This window comes from Falco peregrinus, chromosome 2, assembly GCF_023634155.1.
Source record: "Falco peregrinus isolate bFalPer1 chromosome 2, bFalPer1.pri, whole genome shotgun sequence".
Lineage (NCBI taxonomy): Eukaryota > Metazoa > Chordata > Aves > Falconiformes > Falconidae > Falco > Falco peregrinus.
The window spans coordinates 110,185,100-110,196,473 of NC_073722.1; the positions used below are offsets into that span (position 1 = coordinate 110,185,100).

Genomic DNA, 11,374 nt, shown 5'->3' on the forward strand with positions numbered 1-11,374 from the left:
CACCAGCAGAGGGCGCCCTGCGCCCGGCACTGCGCCTCCGCGCCCGAGGGGGACGCGCCCCCCGCCCCGCCCGCAATTGGGCTCATAAATCTTCCCCGGAACGGGAGAAGGGTAATTGGTGAGGAAAAGGGCTGTTTGCGTCCTCCCCGGCCGCGCCCCGCAACGCCCCGAGCGGCTCCGGCTGCGGGGGGGACCTGGGGACTCACAGCCCCTGCCCCGCGGCAGCCCCATCCCCGACGGCGCCCGGCCATCGCTTCCCCGACGGTGCCGGTATGGCCAGCGCACCCCGACCCCGGCCGGTACGGGTGCACCTGAGCCTCTCCCGCCGCCGGCAGCACCGACGCACATCCCTGCCGCACGGCGGGACGGACCCGACGTGCCGGGGCCCTGCGCACCCCCGCACGGTCCCGCTCTGCCCCCGAGGACCGTGCGGACCGACCCGCACCCGCGGAGGGTCCCGGCGCCACATCCTGCCCCGCCGCACCCGGGAAACTCCCACACGCGCCTACTAGCGCACCCGCGGACGCCTCCGCGCCTCGCCCTGCGCACCTGCCGGTCCGCCCCCGCGGGGGGGGACTCGTGGAGCGGACGAAGGACCTGAAGGCAGAACCCCCCGACGGGCAAAGCCGGCGGAGGTTCCCCTTGCGCGGGAGCAGCTGCGAAGCGCTCCACGGACGCGGGGACCCTGCACCTCGGCGCGTTTCAATCTCTCCCCACCAAACGCTGGGCCCGGCAGCAGGCACACTGCGCACCCCGCTGCGCACACTGCGCACCCCGCTACGGGAGGCTCCGCGGCCACCGGGTGACGCGGTCCCTCGGGCCAGGCCGCCCCGCGGCGCTCCGCACCTGCGGAGAGTGGCGGCCCCGACGGGGCGGGAGGGCGGCGGGAATGAAACAGGCAGGAGCCGGCAGGGCTTCTCCGAGTAGGTTTTTTTATTGAAAGATGTGAGAATTCATCAAAACTGAACAGACAGATACCCGAGTAACCAGCACGTTGCAAATCATGTATCTTTTTATTTTAAAACAAATATAGAGCACAGTCCTGTGATATTTAAATTTATTATACTTTTTTTGTTGTTGTTCTGGAGTGAAAAATAAAAACCTGAGGTTTATTCCTGCATTTTCTATACCCCGCACTGTAGCAATATTTTAGTTACGTTTTGGATTCGTTTTTGTTTTGGTTTGGTTTTTTTCCTTGCAAAAGTCCGTTAAAGAACTGAACCCTTAGTTTCAATGACTCCAAAAATTGTTTTACCGGTGGCACATGATTGTCCTAGAGAACAGGCGGGATAAACAATATTTTAAAACACAGTTAAAGAAACCGGCATCTCCTTCGATCACAAAGAGCTAAATAGTTTTCATTTACAATATATATGTTCATGTAAAATGAAAAAAAAAACCCAACAAAAAACTTAAATGCGATGAGTTAAACTCTAAATATTATGTACACACCAATGTACAACTCTGAATAAATTAATACCAATTTGCATATTCTGGGATCCTTATAGCTTATTTACACAAATTACCATTTATTTCATAAATATCTGCCTGGATACCCACAGGGCTCTCCCCGCCGTACCTGCTCTGCGCGGTGGTGGCTGCCGAGGAGGTTTGTTTGCCATGTTTTGTTTCTTAATTCTTTCCCCCCCCCCCCCCTTATTAGCTTCCCCCCCCCCCCCCTCCCCTTGCACAGATGAGGTTTCAGCCCTGCTCACCTCCCCGGGGCAGGGGCTGGGATCGGGGCCGCCCCATCCATTGGGTGCCTCTGTATGGGCTCGCTGCCCCTCCCCCCCGCCCAGAGCTGCCCAGTGCCCAGAGCAGGGAACGGAGGGGCTGGGGGGGGGTGTCTGTGGCTGTGCTGGGGCGGGGGGAGCTGCTCCCAGTCCCACAGCCGGAGGGACAGGCGAGCCCTGCGCTCCCACCTCTTGCTCCTGGCTCTGGGGCAGTGGGTCCGCTTGGCCGGCGGGTCTCCATCCCTCTGCTCCAGCACCCGGCTTCCCGTCTGCCCCCACCCCTCGCTCCTCAATAAATATTTATACTGTGCTGTACAAAATACCAGTGCTTCTCCGCCCCGCCGGGAGGGCTCGCTGCCTGCCCCGTCGGTCACTTGGGGGACTCCCTGCCAGGTGACAACTCCCGCTGGCTCTCCAGCCCGCTCACCAGTCTCTGGATGTTTTGCAGTTCGTTGAGGGACTCCTTCAGCGAGCCCTTGGGGGAGGCAGCAGGGCGCTGGCTGCCCCCCTTGTGCAGGGGCACCTCGGGGAGGGGGCTGGATTCCCGGCTGCTGCTGGCCTTGGAGCCCTCGGAGCCGGGGTTGAGGCTGGCGGGCAGGCCAGTGGTCAGCAGGTTGGTGCTGGGTGGGATGGTGACCGGGAGCTGGTAAGGGCTGAAGCGCAGGCGGGGACGGCTGCTGCCCAGGAAGGGGTTGCGGGAGAGTGGCCCGGCGGCTGCCGCGCTGGTGGCCGGCATAGCTGAGGCGGCTGCCGCAGCTGCTGCCATGTAGGTGTAGGGGTAGGGGAAGAGTCCGCCAAAGGTGGGCATCGGGATTCCCTGCGGAGAGAGGAAGAGGGGTGAGAGCCGTGCTGATGCTCCACTGCATCCCCCCTCCTGCCTGCCCCCTGTGCTCCCCCAAGAAAGCTGAGGTGAAGACAGGACATCCTGGTGTCACCCTAAAAAACACAGCATGGGAATATCCCTGTAGGACAGGCCGAGGGAGGGGGTACAGCTGGGGAGCCCCACCTGCCCTGCACTAACCTGAGCTGGTGCCAATGGGCATGTACCCCCCCTCCAGGACCTGCCCCAGCACCCCCCTGCACCCTGGGTATCCTTGTCTGTGCAGCATCACAGACCTTTAACCACATTAAAACACATTGTTAAGTAAGATTGATAAATCAGGAGAGTTCAACGACATCTTTATATATTTCATTGTAGGGGCTGGGAAAGGCAACACAAGCGCAGGCATTGCGGGAGCCGTTTCAGGGGTGACAGAGAGACTGGGGGCTGCTGGATGGGGACAGCCAGGTCAAGCAGTGCCATAGCTCCTGACTCTGCCCCTGCCTATGGGGGGACAGTATCAGCTGCAAAACCATCACGGTTCCTCCTCACATCAGCCCCGAGGCCAATCTTCAAAATGTCCCCCATGTCCCACCTGTGTGGCACCAGGCAGCATGTCAGGGGTCTGAGGGAGCATCACCCCCCCCATCCCCATGGGCTGCAGGGGACACAGGGCAGGCTGGGGGCACCAGCAGCTCCTTACCTGCACTGGGACCACCCCACCTGTCCCCACACCAGCGTGATGCTGGCCAGGCCTGACCCGCATCCCCGAAGTGCTCTGCTCATTCAGGGGGTGTTGGGGGAGCACACGGAGAAGAATGCCCAGAGGCTGGCCAATGGGGATGGGGAGGGGGACGTGGGGTGGGCGCAGAAGCTTACCTGAGAGGCCAGCATGTGCTGGGAGAGGTGGAAAGGGAAGGGGGTGGCTGTCCCTGCCGCGCCAGGGGCGGACGAGAGTGCTCCGTTCTCCAGGCTGCCCCCGCCGGTCACCGAGGCCAGCAAGTGTCCCATGCCCATGGCAGAGAAGGCGCCGGGCGCCATGGCGAACTGTCCTGGGTGGATGAAGAGGGGCTGCCCAGCACCCAGCGGGCTGAAGAACTGCTGCCCATGGAGGCCGGAGAGCGCCAGGCTCTGCAGGTGCCCAGCACTCAGGTGCGGGGGACTGTCCGTGTGCACCATCAGCGGAGCAAAGGCCTCCTTGCCCAGCCCGCCGCCCTCCACGTCCTTCTTGCCAGGGTCCGGCTCTTTCCTCCGTCCTTCCACCTTGTCCTTCTCCAGGCCCCGTGTGCCAAACAGGCCCTCACCGGGACCCTCCCGGGGAGATGCACCATCCTTGACCTTCTCTGGGCTGCGCCTCTCCTTGCTCCGCTCCTCTAGGCACTGGGGGCTGCCACGGGGTGTTGCATCCTCCCCGCCAGGGGTGGCTGCTGCCACCGGCCGCTCCTCGGGCGCCTTCTCCACCTCCGCGTCACTGTCAGCTCCCAGCTTCTCCTCTGCAAAGGGATGGAGGGGCAGAGGGTCAGGGCAGAAGCACCCAGGGGAGGTGAGGAACGGGTCACTTGCAAGAGCCCTGGTGTCGGGGCGAGATTGCGGCAGCAAAGTCCCGGTCATTATTAATGGGAGAAACTCATTTCAGGGGCAGAAATGGGCCCTCGTGCCACGGTCGCTGCTCTGGGGAAAGGGGATTAACAACAGCAGTCCTGTTGCTCTGCCAAACAGGAAAAACATGTTTGATGGAGGACCAAAATCTATCACAGCATCGCTCTCAGCTGCAAACTCAAAGCGGGCTGCGGAGCGGGGGATGAAGAGCACACAGGCGGGTGGACAGCACTGGAGGAAATGGTCCTGTATATATTTAATTACATGGAGCTGATCAACAGCGTGCCGTGGATTTATTCCAAATGTGCAGGTTGAGGCAGGTTAAAGAGGCAGTTTTAAGCCAAGAGGTATGGCACAGACCTTCCTAAAAGGGGCTTTAATTGGAAAAAACCCATCGAGCTCTCAGTGGAGGAAGGGGGACGAGGGGCGAGGGGATGGTGAGGGTGAGGGGAGCGGAACCCCTGCCCAACTGGCTCCCACTAAACGAAAAAAACATTTTGGTGCGGGTTAGGTGAAGCTCTGCAGGCTGGGGTGAATATTCAGGGAAGCCTTTGAAAGAGGAGAGGGGTGTAATAAACCCTCCCACCAGCTCGAGGGGGGTGGGGGTGGGGGGGTGTTGCAGTTTTGATGAAGGTTTGCAGGGAATCAGGCTGGTGGAAAGTTTAAAGAGCAGATTGATAGTGCGGCAAGACAAAATCCAGCATCTAAAAACTGCAACGTGGGAACTGCTAGTTTATTTTCATTTACTAGCTTGAAACCCTGGAGTTACAACATTTTTTCCCCCTTTCAAATGTATTGATTTTTTTCTTCTTTTTTTTTTCTGTTGTTTTTTTTTTCTCCAGGGGAGTGTGAGCTAGCCATGAAAGGCAGGGCACACAGCGGCGAGGAACCGGGCAAACATGCGTAGCGCATAGGCTGCCTTGCCATTTCTTCATGTTTACATGGGTGTATAAACAGGAAAACGTTGCAACCCGTGCACGCCACTCGCCTTTGCTCTGCTCCTGCCCGCTCAACCCCTGGGCTCCTCCATGCCCATCCCCGTCCTTTTTCTCCTGGTGGTTTGCCTCACTGCCCCCAAGAAACCGGCCCCGGGGGAGCAGAGACCCGGCGTTTGGGGCAATGTGGGACCCACATCTCCTCCTTTACCTCTGCCGCTGCCCTTGAGGCGCAGGGGGCTGGGGAGGGTGCCCACGGGCGAGTGGAGGGCATCGCGGACTGCCGAGGGCTCGCAGGAGGAGGCGTCCGACTCACCGCCATCGCGGTCAGGCTTGCAGGGCTCCTCGTACATCCGCAGGGACGGCAGCGAGAGCTGCTTCCTACGGGGCAAGAGGCAGCGTCGGGCACCGCCGGACCCTCCGTGGGCACCGAGCGCGGGGCCGCGGTGCGGGCACCCCTTACCTCTTCTCCCGCCGGCCATTGCCCGTGTCCCGAAAGCCCTTGGCGAAGGGGTTGTTATCGATTTTCAGCTGGGTGATCTGGGGGGGGGGAGACGGAGAAAGGAGGCGGCATGAAGCCCTGCCCGTGTCCCCCCCCGTCCCCCCCCGCACCATCGGGGAGCCCGGGGTATGCTGCACAGGCTGCGAAACGCGCCGTGGCCCCGCTTTAACACACCGCATGCTTTATTAAAAATGATGCTGAGGTTTGGGCTTTAATTATTAATAGAGTCTTAATGATAGGAAGTTATTTTTCACGGCCCCCCGGAGGGAAGATGGCGACTGAGCCGTGCGGTGCTGGTTAAAAGCTATTCTTATCCCTCCCCGCCACCGGCTTCTGGGGCCAGTGACATTAGGGCGCTCAATAATTCATGGCTCCCAGATACGGCCCCGGGGGGGCTCTGCAAAAAGGCCCAGCCCTGCGCCCCCCCCCGCCTGGCTGGCCCGCAACATCCCCATCCCCTCCTGCCGCCCGACGGGGCCCACCGGCCGGCGGCTGCCCCGCGCAGCTTGCGGCGGCCGGGCAGACAAAGTGCTTTTTAATCGATTGTGACTCTTCGCCATAAACTTTACGAGGGAAACAAGCCCACCAGGACCCTCAGACAGAGCTGTCAATTAGCATCAGCAGCCAGGGGTGGAGGTGGGGGTCAGCTTTTGGGTTAAAACACACACACGCACAACCCTTGGAGGGGGCCGGCAGAGGCTCTCCACTCCCCACCGAGCTCTCCTGGCTCTGCTGCTCGCAGGGCAACACTTGCTAAATCATGAAAGCAACTAAAATTAACTTCTCTGGCTACTTTTTTGGCTCACCCTGAGCCCAGGGCAACTTCTCCCCGGGCTGCTCAGGCCACGGTGCTGGTCCCTGCGGCACAAACCCCCATGGCCCACAGAAGGGGCAACAAAGTCCAGGGGGAAAATATTAACAGTAATAATAGCATACTAATAATAGCATTAGCAATAGCAATGATAACAGTGTTAGCACGAAGGGCACCTCCTGCTCTGAGGGCTTGGTGTTTAACCTTTCTCCTGTTGCTGCCTTTTGGCCACGCTCCCCCCACATGTCCTTAGCACACAGAAATACACCCTGAGCAGGGGTAGGGGATGGGACAGGGGTGGGCGCAGGGCTGGGGGCAGGGGCCAGGGCATGGGCAGAAGGGAAGGGCAGGGGCTGCCCGGCCCTACCTTGTCGTTCTGGTAGGCAGTGACGGCAATGAAGTCAGTCTCAGGGAACACGTAGGTGCGGAAGGTGCTGTAGGGCAGCTTGAGGATGTCGTTGGCCCGGACTATGTGGAACCTGGGCTGGTACTTGTGCATGGAGTTCAGGATGGTCTGGGTGGGCGAGAGAGCACAGCCCGCAGCTGCCGTCAGCCTCACGGTCCACATTACGCGCGCTTCTAGCTACCTCCCGACAAAAATCCCTTCTCTCCCGAAATCAACCAGAAAAAAAAAAACAAAACCAAATTCACCGTGGGGAAGGAATGCCGGCGGATGCCAAGGAGGGAGATTTCTTGTTTTGTTTATGCCACTGCACGATCTGCCCCCACACAAGAAGGGCAGGGGAAGCAGGCACAGAAGCATCTTCGCGGGTGCTAAGCACGGCAATAAAGCGGCAAAAGGGATCTCCCCGTTTTATTACAACCCTGCAAACGCCAGGCGAGTTTTCGACACGTTTCTCGCCGCTTTTCACATTTCCGTCCTTTTTTTTTTTTTTTTTTAAAATACCCTACCTCACCACCACAAAAAAATAAAAAGCCTCTCGATCCGAGCCGGTGGCGGCAGAAACCCGTGCCAGCCCCGGCCAGCGCCTGCAACGTGAAAGGAGCATTTCACCATGAGCCATGTTAAATTTATGTCTCGGAGCAACGCTGCAGAAGGAACAGACATTTTTAATTTTTTTTTTCCCCAACCAGGTGTCTGAAAGCTTCGCCAACACTCCAAGCCATTCTTTACCTTTCCATTTTGTTTTTTTGTTGGGGTTTTTTTGTTTGTTTGTTTGTGGCTTGTTGTTTGGTTGGGGTTTTTAACCCGAATTCACCGCGATTTGGCTGAGGATTTTTGGAAGTGGCTGAACCCCCCGAGCCGCTCCAACCTCCTGCCCCTCACTGCCCGCCCCGGCAGCGCTGTCCTGCCCGACGGCGATTAAATAAACCCTGGTCGGGCTGAAATGCAGCGTTCACCGCCCGGGCTTGGTAGGGGAACGGTGAAAGCTTGAGTAATTATTGTCAAATACCGTCGGCCAAATGGCTAAATAATTATCACTTCATTTCGTTTTAGAAGGCAATAAAAAAAATCCCCCCTTTTTTAACCCCAGCAATAATCACCTGCTGATGAACTGTCGGATCGCTATTCTATTGATATCATCTAGACGGGATTTATCATGAAAACGGTGCAAAAAGTCTCATTCAGGCGTGCAAATCTGCATTCCTTCAAAAAAAAAAATCATCTCTCTCTGACCAGATGGGCACTGGCTAAACCCTCATCTCCCAGATTTAACACAGAGGCCGGATTTTGGACAACGACAGATACAAGAAATCTTTAATTGAAGGAGGCGAACCGTTAAAAACGCTGAATCAAACTACTTTTCCCCCGGTATTAAAAAAAAAAAAAGCTATTTTTTTAGACTCCCTCTCTATCGATTTACCTTGCTATCTATAAATAACCTCGCAATGTATTATTTAACAAAGATGCTGTTTCCTGCTTTAAGAGAGAGAGAGAAAAAAATCCACGTAAGAAGAGAGGAAAAGTTACCCGGGAGCAGCTGAGCTGCCCTGCACCTCGGTGCCGTGTCCCGCAGCCCGGCGGCTCCCGCTCACCGCCCTGTCGCCACCGCCGCCCACGGACTGGCCCTTTATCGCCCACAGCTTGCCCAGGGCCCGCAGATAGCTGCCTTCCACGCTGTGATTTTTTTTCCCCCCATGCATTTCACGCAGGATCACGCTCCCCTCGCGTTTTGACCCTGCTTTCTGCGGCTCTCTGCCCAACACGCTTCGGTTTCTTTCTTCCTTTTTTTTTTTTTTTTTTTCTTTCTTTCTTTGGGCTGTTAGTTTTTAGGCTTTATTTTTTGTTTTGACATTGTTTTACCTCCTTAAGGTGATGCAGATCAATAGGGAAACAAAAAGAATCTTTCAGAAGCAGACCGTGCTGCCGACGGCTCCCGCCCTGCTCCCGGCCGCGGAAACCCAGCACAGGTGCCACTGTCTCTAGCACCGCTCCCCCCGGCACGGCTCGGCACGGCACGGCTCGGCCATCAGCGGCAGCCCCGGCTGCACCTGCCCGGCCGCGGCCCTGCCGCCCCGTCGGGGCTGCCCCCGCTGCATCCCCCGGCACGGCTCGGCCCCGCACACCCACCCCGCTCCCCGCGGAGCCCCGGGGCCGGGCGAGGCGGCAGGACAGGCCGCGGAGGCCGGCAGGGTCGGGGGTACGGGCCGAGGGGACCCTGAGGCTGCCCGCAGCCCAGCCTCCCTCTCCCCCGAGGGAGCTGCCCCCCGGGGCCGGGCAGGAGCGGGGTCGGGGGGGCTACGGGACAGCCGGGCCACCGCAGGCCCCGGCAAGGCCCCGCCGTACAGCCTGGCCCCGGGTGCGCTGCTGCCGGCTGGAGAAGCCGTTATAGCCCCGCGGCACCCCCGGTCGACCCGGGCAGAGCAGGGCCGGGCAGCCCCGGCCCCGGGCGACCCCCGCGCCTGCCCGAGGGTCCCTGCCCATGGGTTCCCTCTGGGGGCAGGTGTGTGTGTGGGGGGCTCCGCTCTGCCCCGCAGCCGCACTTACAAAGCCATGCTTGTCCGAGATGTTGTTGGTGAGCTTGAGCTTGTGAAAGGCAACAGGTTTGGCCATCCACTGCTCCCCCGTGGCCGGGCTGTCGGGGTGGATGTACATGCGCTTGGGCATCTCCGGGTCGGCCTTGCCGGCGACCATCCAGCGGGAGTTGTGGAACTTGTACCGGCAATCGTCGGCCGCCACTATATCCATCAGCAAAATGTACTTGGCCTTCTTGTCCAGGCCGCTCACCCCGCACCTTGAACGGGGGGAACATCCTCCTGCGGAGAAACCCAGAGCGGTACAGGGCTGCGCCCGCCCGCCCGCCGCCGCCCCCCGACGGCCGCGGCCCCGCCGAGCCTCCCCGCACCGCCCGCCGCCCCGAAATCATCTTTTCGTTCCGCTTCCCCCAGGGTTTCCAGCCCCTCACGCCCCACTGCTTCCCACCCCGCTCTGCCGCCCCCGCCATGGCAGAAAGCTGGGGAAAAGCTCAAAAATCCTATTCCGGGAAATAAGGGGAGAAGACGCCTCCCGGATTACCCCCCGCCCCATCTCCGTGCCCTCCGACCGGGGCACGGGGCACGGGCAGGGCCGGGGGCGACCCCGGCCGCGGGGAAAGTTTGGCAGCGGCGAGAAGCGGCGTGAATAAATGCAGCGGGGGATTACGGGCGCTCAATTAGCGCGCACAAATTTAATTTGAGATCGCGCTCGGAAAAGTAGTAATTGGGGGGTGAGGGGGAAGCTCGGAGGGGGGTGAAATATCTCCGAAAAAACTCCAGGGATCGAAACTCGCCGCCTTAGTCCACCGGGGCGGGTTTGGCGAGCACCGGGGGATGGAACGGAGGGGCGAGGGCGCTGCGCGGCCGCGCAGGTGCGGGGCGGGCTGCGCGGGGCCGGCTCTTACCTCCCGGACTTGGTGATCACCATCTCGGTGCCCAGCTTGTGAAACTGGTCCCAAAGCTCCTTGGCTTCCAGCGTTACTTTGGGGTCGTCTTCGACCTCCTCCTCGGGCTCCAGGCTCTTGAGCGAGCGCAGATGGGCAGCTTGGTGGTGGTGTCCCAGGGCCGAGACGTGCAGCCCGGCCTCGGCCGCCCCGGCCAGCCCCGGGTCCGGCATGGGCTTCGCCAGCGCCGCCGGGGGCAGAGCCAGAGCGGGGAAAAAGGAAGGCTGGGCGGCTGCGAGGAAGGCGGACATGGGGAAGTCGGCCGGCCGGGGTGCGTGGAAGGGGTGGTAAGCCATGGCAGTCCCTGGGAAGGCTGGATCTCTCATCGGTGCATCCACAAATCCAGGAGAAAAAGAGGGATTCCCTTTACAAAAAATGTGTGTGGTTTGTTGGGTTGTTTGGGGTTTTTTTTCCCCCTCTCTCCTGCCCAGCGAACTCGCTGGAGTCTCTGGAAGAGGAAGGAAAATCAACAACACACACAAAAAAAACACATACACATACAAAAAAAAAAAAAAAAAGCCGAAAAACAGCGGAACTAGATCTGGGAAAAAAATAAAAAAGAAAGGAAAAAGAAGAAGAAGGAAAAAAAAAAAAAAAAGAGTCAGTTCCCGGCTCCTGGGACTCCCGGTCTGCGGAGGGGAGACAAGTAGGTCCTTATTTTTTGTTGTTGTTGTTGCAGCGAGGGAGAGCAATCGAGGGAGCGAGCCCTCCCGGTAACGTCCTTTCCCGGCACTAAAATAGAAACAAAAGCCGGCGCGGTGCTGCGCGGTGCTGCGCGGGCGCGGCAGGGCAGGGGCGGCCGCGGTGCCCTCACACCCCCGCGGGCCCGGGCTGCGCCCCGGCGGGGCCGGCCCGGCTCCGCGCTCCGCGGACGGCGCTGGGGCGAGGGCTGCTCATGGCCAAGGGAGCCCGAGTGGGAACGGCGAGATCTTGTCCTGATCTCTGTAAAACTGTGACTATCTCACATGTCCTTCCTGCTCTGATCCGCCCGCTAATGAGCCAAGCCCCCTTGATTGCTGATTTTACGCGTTTCAGACCAATTGTGGATCTGCATAGGCGTGGTTTTGACAGCTCCGGCCAAGCTCCGGGGCGC

At 59.6% G+C, this 11,374-nt stretch overlaps 1 protein-coding gene across 1 annotated transcript; it reads right to left on the reverse strand.

Annotated features, from left to right (window-relative positions):
* Positions 1-915: 915 nt before the first annotated feature.
* Positions 916-11,165, reverse strand: TBX2 (T-box transcription factor 2). The gene is given in 8 exon segments (XM_005233675.3): positions 916-2,550; positions 3,433-4,046; positions 5,299-5,468; positions 5,551-5,627; positions 6,768-6,914; positions 9,351-9,590; positions 9,592-9,619; positions 10,243-11,165. Coding segments are annotated over 8 exon segments (2,088 nt in total). The 5' UTR covers positions 10,608-11,165; the 3' UTR covers positions 916-2,103.
* Between the last annotated feature and the right edge of the window lie 209 nt (positions 11,166-11,374).